This window comes from Pleurodeles waltl, chromosome 2_2 (genome assembly GCF_031143425.1).
Source record: "Pleurodeles waltl isolate 20211129_DDA chromosome 2_2, aPleWal1.hap1.20221129, whole genome shotgun sequence".
NCBI classification, from domain to species: Eukaryota; Metazoa; Chordata; class Amphibia; order Caudata; family Salamandridae; genus Pleurodeles; species Pleurodeles waltl.
In genome coordinates, this window is record NC_090439.1 from 863,179,643 (window position 1) to 863,199,283 (window position 19,641).

Below are 19,641 nucleotides of genomic sequence, written 5' to 3' on the forward strand. Positions count from 1 at the left end.
ACAAATTTCCTTGGACTACAGACTGTTTAATGTGTAAACACATTTTGAATAAATTTTGGACTGATCAAGTGTTCGCATTTGACTCTATACCTACATGGTGCAATTTGGACTGACCTGTGGAAATATTTCCTTTGTCTAAAATACATCGTATTGTTCCTGATGTTTGTTTAGGGGCCCCTCATTGTGTATGTGTTAGAAAGTATAAAGCCGACTGAGGATATTGCAGAATTCATTATTAGAATGAAAGAATGATGGGTGCAGGAAGTAGGATGTAACTGTGAAAACACGGGAGGGAATGTAATTCTGTTTTACAATGTATTAAAGCGAGGCCTTCCCATCGATATACAAGCAAGCTTAGAAGGAATGGTGGGAATAGAGGCTAAACCATGGCCCGAAATACAGGCCCACATAATACATTATTTTAAGCGAAAACAAGAAAAGGACAAGGAAAGGACAGAACAGGCAGAAAGGGCCACAGCTAAGCTGGTGCAACAAAAACTTAAGAAGCCGAGTACAGAAGGGGCACTCGTGACTGCACCACCAACAACGGTCGAAACGCCAGTGCGGGTACAGGCACCAGGAGGACAACCAGTAAGTGATACGAGGAAGGGGCAGGGACGTTTTATAGGAGAGCAAGGGTTGACACAAGGGAAAAGACAAAGAAGCTATAGGGCAGGACAACAATGTTATTATTGCGGTAAGATGGGCTATTTTTCAAGAGAGTGCAGAGTCAGGAAAAATTATGAGAGCACAAGGGTGGAATATCCCGCAGGGGCCGGTGAGGCCTCAATAGGTACAATGTGCGCCCTAGCAGCAAGCAATGGAGGGGCCCCCGCAGGGCCTTCAGGCCCAGTGGGTTGCACCACAAGGGTCGATGTCACACAGCAGGACCCAAAGTGTCAGCAACACTACGGGAAGACAAGCACAGGTTCAGGTGGGAGGAGTAAGAGTACAAGGAGGCAACCCCTTTTATGCATCACCCCAAATATTCAGGGGAACACCAGCTCAAAATTATACCCAATGACAGAGCCCACAGATGGCCACTATGTGTCCGATACTATCGGTAACCCACAGGTCAGATGAGGAACCCACTGTAACGGTATCCATAGAAGGTCGCCCCTACAGGTTTTTAATCGACACTGGGGGCACCAAATCATGTATAAAGGAAGGAACACTACCACTTTCTTGTAACTCAATGGACACAAAAGGGTTTTCTGGGGCTGTGAGGAGGGTTCCATTCATCAAATCAGTAAGCATGATTGTGGGAGATACACAAATTTAAGGGCCCCTATTATACTCCCCAGAGTCAACAGTCAATCTTCTTGGGAGAGACCTACTGAGCAAATTGAACATGGCCATCTCCTTCCTAGAGGATGGGTCAATGGTATGTTACACACCAGGTGTCACACAGAGCAGAATACTGTCTCTCATAGCTCATGAGGAGCTAGGACAGCACGTCAGAGCAGTTCCTGTCGATAGAGAGGCTTTTTTGCTCAGCATATATGCCTTGATAGCGCACACACCAGCGCTTCGAGGGAAAACAGTGCAATTATCAAAGGAACTGCTGTTCAGACCTTACGAGCCTGTGGATCCTATTATAGAACCTGAAATGATATTGGAAATATCCGCCCTTGAAATAAACTCAACATATGCCATGCTAATGGCAGCTGACAGAAGACAGGAGATGTGGGCATCAATAGTATTCACAGATCCCGGGGTTAAATTAGGAGATATATCAGACGAAGAAATATTTGATGATTTCCCACTAATTGAGACAGTCGTGTCTGAGATGGACATTGCCATTACAGTACAGTTGCAATACAGGACAGTTTCCAGACATGCACAAGACAGAACAATAATACGGAAAGATTTGGCAAAAGTCCCAGAAGTGTTGTGGACAAAGGGACCATATGATGTGGGACTGATCAAAGGGGCTGAGACTGTGAAAATTACATTGAAACCTGGAGCTATACTCCCCAGGATATGCCAGTACCCCTTGTCCAAGGAGGCAGAAGAAGGCATCCTACCTAAAATCTAAGCGTTACTTGAGCAGGGAGTAATATATGAGAGGTCGACACCGTGCAACACATAAATTTTTCTGATACGCAAGGCAAAGGGGGGGACTTGGAGAATGATTCAAGATATACACTCACTAAATGATGTAGTGATACCAGAATTTCCAGTGGTACCTGACCCATCAGTCATTCTGACAAACATTCCTAAAGGTGCCACTTATTTTTCCGTGGTCGATTTGAAAAATGCGTTTTTCAGCATTCCATTGCATTCTGACAGCCAATACTTGTCAACATCAGGACAGTGCATGCTCTATGGGCGACGTAGTGCATCCTGATATAATGAAATAATTCATGCATTATGTGTTAATACAGTATGTTAGCCCTTTGCATTAGCAGAGATTCATATTGAAACGTTATTAATGCTGTTTGCAATGTATTGCTCATTTTCAAGACTTTTCTGCAGGACTACAGGGTGTGGTTAGGGTGTGGTCCCTATTCTAAGCCTTTCTAGAAACCTTTCCTGCAGCCTGGCTGGGAGTGGCATGTGGGCGGGCCTGGCTTTATTTAAGGGAGCCAGCCTAGCTCTACGTGCTCACTATTCAGAGGTCCCGGTGCAGAGCAGCAGCATTTTCCTGAGCTCCTGTTCCGGACGCCTACCTAGGATTTCCAGGCCCTGTCTAGATTTCCTTGGTGATCTTCATGCAGGGCGGTAAGGCTGAGGTCGGATTAGGCCCCTGACTCCGTTTCCAGAAATACTCGAGTTTTGGGCCTTTTTGGTTAAAACGCGTGTGCGATGGTTTTCTTGGCATTTAACTCTTGCAGTTCGGATCAGCAGTGTGCGCGATCGTATCTTGGCATTTAAACCTTGATGGTTGAATCTGCAGCAGAGTGCACGATTCATTCTTGGCATTTAACTCTTACAGTTCGGATCGGCAGTGCGCACAATCGTACCATGGCATTTAAACCTTGATGGTTGAATCAGCAGCAGAGTGCAAGATTCATTCTTGGCATTTAACTCTTGTAGTTCGGATCGGCGGTGTGCGCGATCATATCCTGGCATTTAAACCTTGATGGTTGAATCGACAGCAGTGTGTGCGATTCATTCTTGGATTAATTTAACTCTTGTAGTTCAGATCGGCAGTGTGTGAGATCATGTTTTGACATTTGAACCTTGATGGTCGAATCGGCATCAGTGTGCGCGATTCATTCTTGGCAATTAAAACTTGCAACTCAGATCGGCAAAGTGCGCTATCGTTTTTTGGCATTTAAATCCTGATGGTTGAATCAATGGCAGAGTGCGTTAGTCATTCTTGGCATTTAACCCTTGTGTTTCAGATCGGCAGATTGCGCTGTCATTGCTAGACATTGAAATCTTGATGCACAGTTTGATATTCAAAGTGTATATTAATTCCTAAGCAACTGAATCTTGAAAGTCTAGACAGGGTGTATCCCTGCAGTATCATTCATGAACATATCACAGTTTATTCCTGAAAACAAATGTTTCATTCATGAGCTTATTACAGTTTATTCCTGAAAACCAATGTGTTCATTCTTTACTGTTATAGTGTGTCCTTGCAGTATCATTCATGAATCTAACGCAGTTTATTCCTGAAAACTAATGTGTTTATTGATTACTGTTATTAAGTAGTTTCTATTCAAAGAGATAACTTGAGTCGGTTCAAGGTTCAGAGCATAAGATTGTATTCTATAAAACGCTCATATGAAAGCTTGTATAATCCTTATTTATTTTCCAGGTACTCAGAGCTAATAAGGTCATGATATAGGAAAGCTCTTGATCATTCATGTTATCAGTATATAGATATTATGAACCAAGCTTATGAAAGTCAATGTGAATAATCTGGCTATTGTGTTCTTAACTTTTACTTCCACAGGTTTCCTTCCCCGCTGTTCCCAACCTAAAACCCCATCCCCCACTTGGACATTCTTTAACTATGTGCTATAATGGCTAGTAGAGTTTGGAGCTGCCAAGAGGTGGACATATTGGGAACAGGCGCAAACCCTGAGGATCTGGACTCCCTGACAATACTTGAATGGATTCACATTTAGAGAGACACAATATTGCTACAGACGTCTTCCCCAAGGCTTCTGTGAGCCCCAGAGCATTTTCAACAGCACTGTAAAAAACGATTTAGCAAACATAAAATGCAAAAGTACTCTACGTGGATGATATTATTGTACATAGCGCTACTGAAGACATATGTAGAGACAACACCATTGGTCTCCTCTGCATGCTCGCAGAAAAAGGTTACAAAGTGGACAAAAATAAATTGCAATACATGCAGACAGAGGTCCACTATTTGGGACAGATAATATCTAGAGATAGAAGGAGGGTGACACCGGACAGAGTAGAGAGCATCAGGAACATGTCAAAGTCCACAACCACAAAACAAATGCAGACGTTTTTAGGAATCTGCAATTATGCAAGGCAGTGGGTATTCGATTACGCCCCTCTGACTGCACCACTTCTAACTGCCTTAATGGTGTCCCACACAAATGCACACAAAATCGACTACTGGACTGACGAAAGGGAGACAGCCTTCCTGGAGCTAAAGAGAGCAATCACAAATGCTCCCGTGTTAGGTACACCTGATTATAATAAAACATTCTACCTCTTCTGTCATTGTAATGGAATGACGATGATAGCGGTATTAACTCAAAAGACATCTATGGGACACAAACCAATTGCCTACTAGAGTAGGCTGCTAGATCCCGTCATGAAAGGGCAGTATTCATGTGAGCAAGCACTGGCTACAGCAGCTTTTGCAGTCCAGAAGAGCACCACCATAGTGATGGGATCACCTTTAACACTGTATGTAGAGCATGCGGTATTCGCCATTTTGCAAAAGAGCAAGAGCACCCTTACAACTCAAAGGGTATCTGGATATGAAGTAATACTTTCAATACCATCACTGCAAGTGGTTCAATGTCACAAAGTTAATCCAGCGACGTTCTTTGCACACCCAGTTTCTGACCATGAACAAGTACATGACTGAGACACTTACACCCCAGAAGAAGAGAGTAAGGTAGGAGTGAGAAAATGTACATAAAGTTAATCATACACCATAGCTGCTAGGCATCTGTTTATCTTTATTATGTTGCCATGTGCTCGACAAACCTCCTGAACTTTGATGATTGACCTTGTGCTCGCAGCCTTGGGCTGCAATCTGCTTATCGCTGCCATATTACTTTTTCCAATTACAGTTCCGAGAACAGTCGTGCTTAATCAGTAACTGCCAGAACAAGTTTGTACAGGTCGTTGCCACCTCCTGCCAGCTGCATCCGTACCTTCTCCCACCACACGTGTATCCCTGAAATATTCTGAAGACAGCAGAGGACCTTGAATACGATAGGAGTGGAGTTGTCCTCTGACTAAGCAGTTTTGTGTGTACATAAGGTTGGGTGCCCCAGAGTGAAGGGGCAGCCTCCGTAGGATAGTCACTTGTCTGTCCTGGGACTCTGTATTAGCTCAAGCTATAATCCATGTAATAAACTTCTCTTTATTCCTCCAGTTGGTGACTCCGTCTGATTTGTGAACTCTCTGCTAAATTGACCCTGAGGACATAAAGGGTGTCCCTCCACTGCTGGGAAGGAGACCCCAGGTGGGGTCTAATCTTTCCTGGTTCCTCAGGAGAAGACCCCATCCCTGGTAGCACATTGCTCTTTGTTGATGGGTCCTCTTTCATAGATCAGGGGACTGGGATTAGGCACTCAGGAGCAGCCGTTGTAAAAGCCGACACCTTACAGATAGTGAGTAAAATACCACTTCCATCCCATTTCTCAGCACAAGCTGCAGAATTAGTGGCCATCATTGAAGCGCTGCAGCAAGCTGAAGGACTAGAGGTTACCATTTATTCAGTTTATGCATATGTCACCACCACTGCGCATTCTAGCAATCATAGGTGGGAAAGGAGGGGATTTCTTAAATCTGATAGATCCCCTGTAATGCATAAAGATTTACTGATGCAATTGATAAAGGCTTTAACTCTACCATCCAAGGAAGCAGTTATAAAATGTACAGCACACACCAATCAGCAAGACCTTGTCTCCAGGGGTAATGCTTTGGCAGACTGGGCAGCAAAAGAAGCAGCTAAAACATCACCAAATTATAGTGAACAGGATGAACACACATTAGGGATGATGACGAGCAGACAACAGAATGCTACTGAATTACCACCCCCATATGAAGAGACAGCACAATTACATTAACGCGAATTGCACGAACAAGTACTACCTCATAAAAGGGAGCTGTGGGAAAAGCGAGGGTGTATACAGTCACCAACAGATTTTATCTATAGGTAAGAAAGCACAGGCAAACCAGTAATGCCACAAGCCCTGTTATATACAGCCCTAGAGCAACTACACCTCCCTGCACACACTGCCAAGGAATATCTTCTTGCTACGCTACAGACAGATTGGTTAATTCCATAATTATGTGAAATGATTATGATGTACATTGCAGAATGTACAGTATGCTAACAATACAGCCCTAAACCCACACTAAAAGTAATTACCTCAACAATACCATGTCTGACAGGCCCATTTAAAAATGTACATTTCGATTTTGTTGACATGATTGAGAGATGTAACAATTACAGATACCTTATTGTGGTGGTCTGCCCTTTTTCGAGGTGGATCGAGGCAGGACCATGTGTACATAAAGATGCTAAAGCAGCAGCTAATTTTCTGATAAGAGAGGTGATACCTAAGTGGGGAATTGCATAAGTGATCCGCTCAGATAACGGCACACACTTTGTTAATGCTATGTTTCAGCACATCTGCACCTCTCTAGGAATGAAACATAAATTGCCATCTGCTTATCATCCCCAAAGTAATGGTATAGTGGAATGCTTTAAAAAACAAAATGAGTAAATGATGTGCCAGACTGCAGAAAAACTGGCTATATTGCCTTCCACTAGCTTTGTATGCCCTCTAGAACAACCAGAAAGTGATCATCACTTCACCCCTCACCAGAGAATGACAGGACATCCTATGCCAACTCCCTTAACAATAGCTCGACAAAAGACAGATGCTCAAAAGACAGCTGAGGTTTTAGGACAGGAGATGAGTAGTTATTTATCTCAGTTATTGAAGTCTGCCAAATTCTTCTCTAAACAGGTGTTACGACAGGAGGAGTGCACCACCGCAGCCTAGCAGACCAGTTCAATTTCCGTGTGCCAGTAAGTGTACATCCGCAATTTCAGATGACGATGGAGAGACAGTAAGTTTGTGGGACCCTACTTCCTACTTAGTTATCCAGAACACCCCCAGAGCAGTGAAAGTGGAGGGCAGGAAGCCATGGATACATCTGTCAGACATTCGATTGGCCCCTGCTTCATGTCACGCATTGCCATCTTCACAGGAACTTTTAGAGGAGGGCAAAGAAAAAGACGAAGGACAATGTCCCTTTTAAAGAGGCCAGCGGAGTTCCTATTCAGTACTGCTAGTGGACAGTTATGTATTTCAATTTTGTTTTTCTGTTCATGTCTTGTTATGCTAGCAATTGCATTTCAATGGTATTTTAGCTTATGCATGTCAGTATACTAGGCGATTGCAGAGAAAAGTATATAAGTATGAAAATGTATCCCATAATATCCATGTTAGTTGGCTAGACAACATGGGTACCAGCATATGACAGAGATAGGCATGCAGACTACTAATAAGTCATGTTTTGTTTGTTCCCTGATTCCACATGCTAGTGACACAAACAGGCTGCAATAGTCAAAAGAGGTACCCCTGAATGTTACTCAATGTTTATTACACCTGTATCTTTGCAGAATGCGAGCACGGATGCAACCGTTACAGATAAGGCAGGGAGCGTTCCTAGTAAACACCACACAATTTGAGGAGGAGCTAGCCGATATAATGAGTGTCCTAACAGACCACAAGGAGTTAATAGTGAAGTTAGAAACAATTGCTGAGACAGGGGTCATGAGGAAAGAGTAAGAAATGGAAAACTAGACTATTAGAGCATGGATTCCTGGGAATATCACGACCTACAGTTTTCTGTAAGAACTACTCAGCCACACAGCTATGCCCAATGATTGTCAGGAGAGGCCATATTTTCGAGTAAATGGATCAGCATACGTCCATGGTCAGTGGCACCATGGTGCATCGGGTGTAGAGCTCTCTCTTTATGGATGGGAAATCAGAGTGACAATAGCACGCAACAAAAATGTCAGGCTATATGGGACGAAAATATATCTAGATTAACCTGGGTAGAAACGCCACCCACTCTTCGAGCAGGTAGTGTTTTCTTTTTATGTTTCAGGGGGAATGGAACGGTCTTGGTAGGGAGGAACATCAGTTGCATCATCACAAGGTACAATAATGACATGCAATGGGGCACCTCCAGTCAGATGGACTACTATTGGTAATGTGGAGAATTGTTGTATATGCGACTTCCTTTCGGATGGAGAGGTCTTTGTTCTTTGGTTACTGTGCACACCCCTTCCTAGGTGATTCCAGGGGTGGACATTTCAAAGTTACATGACCATCCCATAAGCCATCCGACCACTTTACTACATCATCGGAAGAAGAGATATGCAGATTATTTAGGCACTGCAAACTGGAAAGACGTTCCACAAGAGCACAGGTTGTTCAATGATGCCCAGTTGTTCTTCAGAAGCATCTTCCCATTTGTCCAAGCAAAGGCAAATGCATGCTGGCTGCGAATAACCCGATGGGAACTGATGAAGACCATTAACGTGACTGAAGATGGTTTCAATGCAGTCAAGGAAGAAATGCAGGCTGTGAGGCTGATGCTCATGCAACATAGGTATGTGCTAGCCTTGATGACGGCCATGAAGGGTGGGGTTTGTGCCAAAATCTGAACTGCCTGCTGTACGTACGTGCCAGCTAACGATGCAGACAATGGAACAATAATGGAGGCCATTCAGACTCTACATAACCTACGGAAGAAGATGGCAGACCAAGGGAGTGCCCTTGACAAATGGTTTGCAGGGTGGTTTGTATGGACGCCATCCTGGTTGTCAGGACTGTTTAATGGGTTATTCCCAATCCTTGTGGTGATCCTCTTGGTGTATTGTATCTTCCAGGTAGTGGTAGGATTCTGCAAGAGGGTTAGCCAGAAGTTGAGTGGGATGTTCACTATCAGGGCAGTCAGGAAAGTGCAGGATGACGAGGACAACATATACACACTAATGAATGTATGTAGCAGGGAAGCTGAAGAAATAGTTGAAGGTTCAACTAAAGGGGGGAAATATTACTGAAAATATGGAAAAAGGAAAAGGCCCACTTTTCGAAATGCATTAATTAAGAGGAAAATGTGCAGAATCGTACATGATCAGAAAATAATACAGGCCTAGAATGTTCATGATGTCCAAATAGAGAGCCCCGGATAGAGAGGATGCAAGGGTGCAAGAACAGGGACAAGCAGAAACATTTATTCATAATGCAGCTGTAAGTAGAAGGCCACAAAAAGCTTGAGCCATAACTTGATAACGCACGCACAGGGAGGGCCCACATTCTGATCGACATTCACAAAGTAAAGTGTACACCATGGTGGTTTTGGAAGGGGAACACAATAAGCTTTGATGCTTGAAGGCCAGCAGCTGTGCAAGGGAGGACAGACAGAAATGTTTCCAAGCGTGGAGTTAGCTGAAGAAAGACATACTGAGAGGCTTCAGAACGTAAGATCAAAAGGCACTGTGGTTATTAGCAAATGTGTCCATGACAGGTGTGCAACCCTTGCTCCTCTGTAAATGCGTAATTAGATGCTTTCCCAAGGACAAATGTTTGTTTTGTGCTAACGTAAGTAGAGATAACAATGTACCAAGCAAGCGCTTAAATCAAAATGCATGACAAGTGATAAAACGAATTCAAGGTACTTTAAACCTACAAAAGAAGCTGTTGTGATGACAAAGTTGAGTGCGGTATCAGTCACAGAGCCGTGCTGCCCTCCCAGCCGTTATTCATAAATGCTCATATTATTTGCCAAACAAAGTTGTGTTGTTCTTTCATTTCCTGACCCCATAACAAACTGAAGATGAACATAAACATTGAAGTAATCATCAGAGAACCAAATTTCCTCTAACATCAGGGAAGACAATAAACTCAGGCATAATAACCTTAAGTATAATCCTTCGATCAGGATGATTAGTCTTCTTCAGGTATCAAGGGTCAGGTTGACTTCTGGGTCCCCTTTTTTGTAGCCCTGTATTGTGCAGTGCTGGTTTTGGGCCAACCTCACAATAAGAAAGGTGCTATTCTGATACTTATTCATAAACAAGCTTCGGAAAACCCTAGTAGTCCAGCCTTGGTAAGTTGATGCCATCGCAAGAATATGTTACTGAAATGTTACGGGTGCTGCCAAGAGCCATATGCTCCCAATAAAAATGTTAAATTAAGAAAAATATAGCCATTGCCTTTAATTTTAATAGAGCAGCCACAAGCTTTGTAAAAGAAGGCGTATTTAGAAAAGGTATTGAAACCCTTTTTTAGTTTTAATGAACATCACAGGAAACTATGATTTTTATTAGCACAAAAAAAAGATATTATGAAAACTCTGGGCCTGATTTAGAGTTTGGCGGATGAGTTACTCCGTCACAAACGTGATGGCTATCCCAACTGCCGTATTACGATTCTAAGAGGATATAATGTGATAGCAACATGGCAGGCGGGATATCCGTCATGTTTGTGACGTAGTAACCCCATACACCAAACTCTAAATCAGGCCCTAGTTTAAAAACAAAGACAATTAATATAAATAACAACGAAGGATCGAAGGACAAAAGCATTCACAGACTAAAGATTTGACCCACCAGGTCTGTCATTGAAATGCACTGCTTTTTAGGCACATGCGTACATGATCAGGAAAAATGCGATCACTAACAATGCAAGACAACCAATGGTTAAAGTGGGCCATTGCCTCGTACAGCATGCTGCTGTGGAATTCCTTTTTAGCCTCTCCTTATTAGGATTTATATTCTTGGCTTTTCGTTGGAGGGCAAGATGAACCAGAATTTCGCCACCAAACAGACATCACAATGTTTTGCCTCTCTTTCAGGCTGACGAGATAATGATTTTTGATGTGGAATCTTATACTAAAACCAACAATATTACTCTTCATCTGGGTAAGACCAAGATCATGTGTTTTGGTAATACAAGAAAACTTTTAGAGCTGGTTCTTGGCATACAAGAGTCTGAAATCAGTCCATTTCTACACTTAGCTAGGCAATCATATTGATTATAAATTTGCATGGAGACCGAAGCTTTAGGATAAAAAGCAAGCTGTTGTAGTGTGGATTAGGGTCTTTCCAGATTCAATATTAACCAGGAACTCCATTCTGTTCTGCCCTTTAGCAAGGCCTATATAGCCATGTGTTGTCAATTTTAAACTGTGAAGCCACTTACTGGTTCCTTGCTGAAACCTTGACTTTGTGGTATTTGAAGGGCCGGTATGTGTACAGCAGGTCTTTCATGGTCTCTACCTTTCTATTGACACTATGTTCTAGATGCTATGCTAGTAGAAGTTCTTGAGTGAGTCTTTTAGACGATAGTTCATCCCCAGCCTATACCATCTTACAGTGAAAACTTTTTTGATGTTAGTTATACTGTGTGCTGGCCGCCTCTTCCTTACAAAGCCAATTAGCATGTATACCAGCTCTTGATGCATTTCTGTGTGATGCATGTCCTCTCCTTAGACATCAGTATCACCGGGTTCCATTGTAGGCAGCACACTCAATATCTGTGGGTTGGGTGTGTAGTTGTACTACAATAGTTCCGGTAATGGGAACTTGTCAGGTGTGCATGTGTGGTTAACGTGCCCTGGACCAAGGCTCTGAGATACTGTTCTATTGTTACCATTCTGACAATGTGGAATATGTTATCTCCCATACTCCTGTTGTTCCTCACAATCGTTTTCCAACTTTTTGATTGACAAAGTATTGTTCCTAGCACAAATATATGGAGTCTGTTTCATGCGTTTGTTTCGTAATTATATACTGGGTGGTGGTCTCTGTGTAGGTGCTCTATTAAAGTACTATTGCCACTATTTGTATTTGGGTGTTCTTGTGTCAGTGTTATTCCGGAGCTTGTGCAGAGGACTGAATTTAATGTCTGTCAATTATAATAATTGTGTTTAAGAGCAAGCATACTACTTTTATTCCCTGTTATGCCAGCTGGCATTTAGGGCAGTAACGAAGGACCTCACCTTCTGTTTGTCTTAAGCAAGTTTCTGTACAGTGTCCTATCTATAGATCAAAGGCTTCATCCCTGTTTTCCACAGTTTGCCTACAGATGTTCCTTGGCCTCGTCTCAGAAAGTACCTGAGCCAGGTTTCTGTGTCATACATACTCCGTACGTAAGTTACAAAATCCAATTCTGGTCTTGCACTTGGAACTCAGAACTTCTGTCATTCTATCAGTAGTCTCACTGCAGCTTTGACTACTGTCAATCATGCATGTCTCCTACAGAGTCTGTGGAAGTCCCTTGTGGCCACAGTATTTAGTGGTCTTTGCTATTTCTATAACAAATGCTTTGTCTGATTTCTACTCTTTGACCTTAGTCCAGCTTGGGCGACCCCATCAGAAGACCAAGGGCGCGCAAGCATAACTCTCCAGGTCACTGAAAAACGCAAGCCCATCAACCACTTCAAGGTGGCAATCCTGCGAGGGGAAGAGTGAGCGAGGGCCAATGTGTTTGCAATTGGCTGACTTTTCTCCAACTTAGACTAGGAACCGCTGTGTAGACACCTACTCGTTTTGTCAGATGTGATCATCGAAATAAACCATAGCTCTAACTTTGATTAAAATCTCACGTAGGGATTTTAAGCCCTTGTTCGTTTGGAACCAACGCAAATTAGCTGCAGGACTAATAGAGGTAATACATGTAGCATTGCTAATTTCCGGAGATTTAAATTCAACAACATAGTGTCTGCAAAAATAGATTTCTTGGAGGAGGAACTGGGTATATGGTAGGCTTCCAATTACAGTTTTTTTTAGAAAGAGCCTAAGCATTCCGGGAAAAAGCTGGGCTTGATCAGCTGGAGAAAAACAGTGACGTGGCGGTGGGCTCATGGCAAAACCCTAATACAGAACATTTCATTCAGCCTTCAGCCAGGAAGGATGGGCGATGAACAGATGTCAGTGTCTTCTTATGTTGCTCGAATGTTCACAACAAACAGAAAGAAATTAAAAGATAGTGCCTGCAGCTTTTCATACATCAGTTGCTATTTCCCTCTCCCCTGCCAAAAGAAAACCTTTTGTAGCAGCCTCCTGTCCCCCTACAGGCAACATTTTATGCTGTCAGTTAGGTCAGCTTTTCTGCCAAAACATGTTCTGGGGATACAAAATGCACATTGTTCCATCAAACACAACAAAAATAGAAGTATGCAATTCTTGTGAAAATATCCCTTTACCATATTTTGTGAAATCAGCATAGAAATGGGGAGATAGGAGAAGGCTAAAAGTTCGTTGCGTGTAGTCTCGCAGCAGTCAGACAGAGATAACAATGGGGGCGTGTGTGATTTTTTAAAAAAAAGTATTTTTCTAAACCACGTCCATCAAAAAAAAAAGTCAAACAGTCTTTCAGTGTGCACAGAGCAGCATTTTTGGAAACCAAATAAAAGGGCTCAACTCAAACCTCTCAAAAAAGCATGTGGTCTCGAGTTGCGTAGGGCATCCCTCAAAAGCCTTTGTGCAGAGTGTGCTGAGAGACGAGGAAGGCTTTTTGTGGTCTCTTCTTTCTTAAGTTTTGCCAGCTGTTTACTTTTCCCTTCCAGGCAGCTCCCTGACTAACTGACCATTTGCACAAAAATAGATCCAGCATAACGTCTCGCAACAAACCGGGCACACACAGAGAGTCTTTAAATAACCAAACTTGCAGAATCAGTTCCTTTCACCAGGGCCAAAATCCGGTCTCGAGCGCGCACATTTTTAAAGTATTTTGTCAGCCCCCTGTGGTTGCAATGAATGTTTTCCATTTGCATGAAGCATGCAACACGGAGGGAAAACATATAAACACCAGCTTCCGTTCTGTGAAGGAAAAGTCCAAACAAAGCAGGTCTTGACACCTTTGATTGGCCTGACTGAAAATAATATTCGGAGACCCTCTGACTTCTTCAAATGGCGTTATCACATTTAGCTAGCGGGAAAGGAAAAGAAAAAATACATAAAGCGTAAAGCGCCAGAAAGCCTTCCCCTTGTTTGGCCGGATGAGCTGCCAATGTGTATGCTTTGTAATCCTGCAGGAATGTCCCCGGGGTTTAAGGCAGCGGTGGCAGAGCTGGATCAGCACATAATACTGCAGGCGGTGGTGGGGAGGGGTGAGGTGGAGCAGGCTTGTAGGAAGAGAAAGGCCGAGGACGAAGTCTTGTGCCCCGTCAGCCCGGGGCCGGACAGGCAAAGAAGCGTAGGGGCGCGAGAGGACCGGAAGAAGAGGCTGACAGAAGCCCGGCTTTATGTCGACTTCTAGCACACGTGCGCACAGGACTTCGGGAAATACGTCACGTCGTTGAGCTCGGCTCGTGCCTTCAATGAAAGCTCGCGTACAGGCAGTGCTTAATTTGTGCTTGTTGGTTCCGGTGCTGGGCACCGACACTTATTTTAGAGGCCCGACGCTTATTCTACTGCCTCAACCATTTGCTGCGAGCAAAAGACACATATGGGAAAGACGGAGGAAGAGAAAAACGAAAAAGCGTCAGAATTGGAGAAAGCAGAAAGCTGCAAGAGTGAGCTGAAGCGCAGGGAGTGGCTTTAAATGGGTTAAAGAGGCCAGAGATGGCTTCAGGATTACGCTGCCTCAGTATTCCGAACTCGCACATATAACTGCAGCAGCGCGTGTTTCAGAAGATAGCTCGGAGAACTGGCCCTTTTTTATTTACAAATTAAGCACTGAATACAGGAAGATAATCTCAATGTGCAAGTCGCTGGTGGGGGGTGGGGAAGTGAAGGAGGGGTTGAGGGAGACCCAAGCAGTTGTGTCATTCGCTCATACTTGAGTTCGGAAGGCCGCAGTTTTATTAACCAAGTGTATAAAGTATACCATAAAGACGACAGTGCCATGTTATTGAGTGGTGGCATGCATACTAAGTTGTGTTAAACGTGCATCATCCCTCTAGAGTCTGTCTGGACTCATTCTAGTGTTTCCACCAGCCACTCTGCTGAGGGCTGGCTTCCACGCACACCCCATGTCCATCGCATGCGTCACCTGTCAGGTGACCCTGCATATAAAAGAGGCCGGGCAAACGTGCCCTGGCCAGTTGTACGAACTCTGTGTGTCTGTGTCATTAATTATGGTAGCATGAGGGGCTAGGGCCCCAATACTACAATCACAAGGATCAGTTCTTTAAAGAGAATGCTCTTATGCATGTCAGCTTTAGTGCTGGTGGTGCCCAGTGCAACAGTCTTTTTTGGTTCACCCCCCAACTCCATGACCTCCTTTTCTGTGAATTTCCTCACTGACTATCCAAAAGTGCACCACATCTCTCCATAGCCTCTTTCTGACATTCAGGTCATTTTTTATAGTGCTACTCATAGTTCACTCACACTCAGTTCTGTGATCTACATGTTCTTTGCAGCAGGCACATTAACCGCCAAGCTACTATAGGATGAGTTAAAACTGCCACTAGACAAAATTCAGTATTGCACCAGTAGGAACATTAATCACTAGTTATCTTGACAATTTTATTGTTACCTGAAAACTGCTGGACACAAGGAAGTTTGCCTGCTTTAAAACCCAAAGTCAGCGCCAGGTGCAGCTGTACCAGTAGCACAGCCCTAAAACCGGCCCTGCCCTTATGGCAAAGCTATAGGATGACCTCCTTCCTCCAGTTCATCAGGGCAACATGTGTTAGGACCCAATGTAATATTTTATGGGTGGCCACAGGGCACCCACCTGAAGCCTCGGGATGTGGCCTGAAGGGCCACACTTGGCTCGGGGAGGAGGCCCGCAACCCTCCCCATAAATAAAGAAAAGCCACAGGGGATGAGGTCTCTGGATCTCAAGGATGCTCTAAATATATGTTTTGGCCCTGGGGATGTGGTCGCAGTGGCCACAAAAGCCCAGAAAGGGGATCCATGTACCACCATCATCCTATTAAAATAAAATAAGTCCTACCTGGCTGATGGGGTCCTCGAGGTCCAAAGAGGGTCAGAGAGAGGGCTGCATGCCGCCTTCCCTGTAAAAAAAATAAAGTCCCTGGTGCCGTAAAGCCTTGGGAAGGGGTTAAAAAAAGAAAGGGCTCGAGGTATGGGGTCCCCAGGGTTCTAAAGGGTCAGGGAGGAGGTCTGCATGCCCACCTCACCCTAACAGAAAATATACAGCTCTGGGCGATATGGTCCCCAAGATCTGTAGTGACTTGGGGAATGTGACTGCATGCCCCCTGCCCTTAATAAAAAAAATACGGCCCTTGGGGATGGTGTCCTCGGGCCTGCAAAATGGGTTGGCTGTCAGTGGGGCAATGCGGGATTGGGGTGGTTTACTTGTGAGTGGTTGGCCACAGGGCCTGGCCATAGACTAGGCCCTACGACCAACCCTCCACTGCGCATGGTCAAAGGAGGTTGGCTTTACATTTCAGGCAACAGAAAATCATAAAAATGTTACTAGGCTTGTAGGTCAGGTAGCTTGAATAATCTACTAGAATTAACTGTAATGTCCTTGACCTGAAAACGGGTCTGAAACTGTGTGATCCTAGTCAAATATTTTAGTTTAGAGAGTTGCCTTTTCCTTCATTCTCACATATAAGTGCACCATCAAATATGTGAGCTCAGTATTTCTGCTGTACAAAAAAACACTTTTGTTTGATTAATTGGACTAAACATTTGCTCCATATATAAAAGGAATCTATCCCACATATAAGGGACACATGATCTGTGACTTGCCTTTTAGTTTACTAAATGCATTGCCATCAGGGAAGGAGTATTTCTTAGTTTATACTTAAACACTCCCTTTTAATAAATATATTACTAAAGGATGGTGTGGCACACTGTCATTTACAGACAGTAAATTTCCAAGAAATGCCCGACAACCTTCTCACTAACTTGTCGCTTTACTGCTAAAACTGTTAGTGTATTAACAATAATCTGTGAAAATTGATTTTCAAAGAACAGTTATCTTTTGCACATCACCAAATAAAGTGTACTGATTTGTTTTCATCCTGTTAAATTATGTTTTCCATCACACAGAGGTACAAAAAATGGGTGTTCACAACTAATGAAGTATATTTTGAAATGTTTGTACAGTTGACTTAGTTATTTAAATGTTGTGTTTAGGAAAAACCTGACACACAACAGCCTTTCATTTCACACTCTTTGTACAGCAGGACAAATAGTTCACCTTACAAAATGCAAAGGGCCACTGAGGCTGTCACTGATGCCCTGCCCTGCTTACAGCCTCCCACAAACGAGCTGAAAAGCAGCTCTGGGCAGTGCTTTCCAGCTGTTTTTCCCGCCACCTTGTGATTTTGGCTCCTCACTGGGTGACAGTATGAAGGGAGACGAAGTCAGGTGGCCCACGGTAGCACTGTGTGAGTTGGTAGGTCTCCATCACTCATGACATGTTCTATAATATTATTGATAACACCACTGGAGCATTTGGAATAACATCATTGATGACAAAACTGTGCATAGTGGGGAGCATCATGTTTTTTTCAGTGAATATTTATGTGCATCTATATTACACATATTTAAGATATATTATATAAAGAAGTACCCTGGAACAACCTTTGGTACCCATTCATCGTGGGTGTGTGCATGAAGTTATATATATATAAAACAAGTTACAAAAAAAAGGTTACAGGGACGTTATAATTCGAGTTTGAATTTACTCGTACAAAACCAAAGAAATTCAGCAGTTACAGTTCTTTCAGGTAACTATAACTCGTGCCCTAAGGTAACTATAACTCGCGCCCTAAGGTAACTATAACTCGCGCCCTTGCCATGCACAGTTTTCTTATCAAACATGGTCCTAACTGTAACTACCTACTGGCTACTGAGTGAATATAAATATACATAAATAGACATACATATGCACCTATTTATATATTTACATGCACATCCCATTGTTTTTCTTTAATTCCTCATTTTAAATCATATTGCCTTGATGCAATGCTATAGAAAAATAAGTGTAATTGGCCATATTCAGTCAAGGTATTTTGTAAAGGACTTTTTTATTAATGCCGGAATGCGCGTCTAGTCTTCTAACACAACGAGCACCCTAACAGGAATAAACTCTGGCTCAGATCTCGAGAATTACTGAAAGGGTCAGGGTCCGTTCAGTAGCGTAACAAAGGCCCCCCCGCAGCCGCCGTGCGGAGGGGCGGGAGGGGAGTTTGAGCTCCAGGAGCCCTCTAAACACAGTGCACGGTCCCTGACTGGGTCAAGGGAGGAGGGGCCTCTTCCAGGTACTTTGCAGGCGCCCCCTCAAGTTTCGTTACACCACAGGGCCCCTTAGAAGCTTCATCCAGTCACACGGATAGACGCACTCTTCCCACGAAGGGGCGGTGAAACAATCCTCATGTTCAGAGGGAGGGGAGTGAAATCGCGGCATCTCACAAAAAAAGATACCGAGGCGAGTCATCGCAAACAGAGGATCGGGCAGGTGCACTCCTAGGAGTTACGGAAGGCAGTGGGACTCTCCCAGACGGGGCTGCAGGGGGGAGCTGGTCTGCTCCAGTGCTCAGAGGAAGGCAGGCAGGGGGAGACAGGCGCAGTGACAGGGCGCTGGTGTGAGCAGAGGGGGAGGCCGCTCCCTTTGGCAGCCAGTGTGTGAGCGGGAGCCTTCAGAGTGCAGGGAGCAGAGGACGCGCCGCAGCTCTCCGGACCCACAGGCACCTCCGCGGCGGACACAGCCCTCTCAAGCCCGGGAGCGCGGCCGGCGGGACCCGCACGAAACTTTCCCACCGCGGGGGACCGAGGCAGTGTGACACCGGCGCCAGGAGCCCGCGGAGGGAGCAGCGAGCCCGCACCGGGAGAGGAGTGCGAGAGCGGCGAGGAGCGGCGGCTGGACGGACCCCCACCCACCGCGACAGACCCTCGCCTGCCCCGGCCCCTCTTCCGCCGGCACCATGCCCACCCTGTGGATGGTCCTGGCGCTGGGCTTGGCAGCCTGCGCGTCTGGACAGACGGTGAGTCCGCCGGCTCTGCTTTTTTCTCGGGGTTTGCCTTCCTTCCTGGCTGTTATTTTAGGGTCTGGGGAGTGGGTTTTCTGGGTGGAAACTGGGCCAGAGAAATGCAGTCTATATTTTTGGGTGTAACTTTTGGCGTCGTCTCCCCCGGGAGGCCCCCCACCTGTAGCCCGCAGCCTGTTGCTCAAGAACTGCAGCGAGCCCCGGGGCGCAGCCGGCCCGGCCTGTAGTGAGGGTCCGTACCCCCTGCCGGTGCTCGGCATTGATACCGGAGACTGGTCCCCCCACCGCCCCCGGGCGTCGAAGCGTCACAGTGCAGCTTCCAGCTGGTGATCCTTTCTGCTGCTGCGCGACTCTTCTACCCGCTGGGGCGATCCCTGGGTGGTGGGCTCCTGTGCACCCCAGTGGTCCTCCGTTAGACTTTTTTTTTTAAGACACACCCCAATTTAATGAATGTCCTCGGTGGTCCGACGTACACCGTTATTAAATCGCGGGGTAGAGGTAAATGGAGGGGTTTGTAAA

General features: G+C 44.7%; 1 protein-coding gene across 1 annotated transcript in view; it reads left to right on the forward strand.

Annotated features, from left to right (window-relative positions):
* The first annotated feature begins 18,220 nt into the window (after positions 1 to 18,220).
* The window catches only part of SDC2 (syndecan 2), a 186,974-nt gene continuing 185,553 nt past the window's right edge, over positions 18,221 to 19,641 (forward strand). Inside the window, exon 1 of the mRNA XM_069220515.1 lies at positions 18,221 to 19,119. Coding sequence (XP_069076616.1) covers positions 19,060 to 19,119 — 60 coding nt within the window. The 5' untranslated portion in view covers positions 18,221 to 19,059. The remainder of the gene's footprint in view (positions 19,120 to 19,641) is intronic.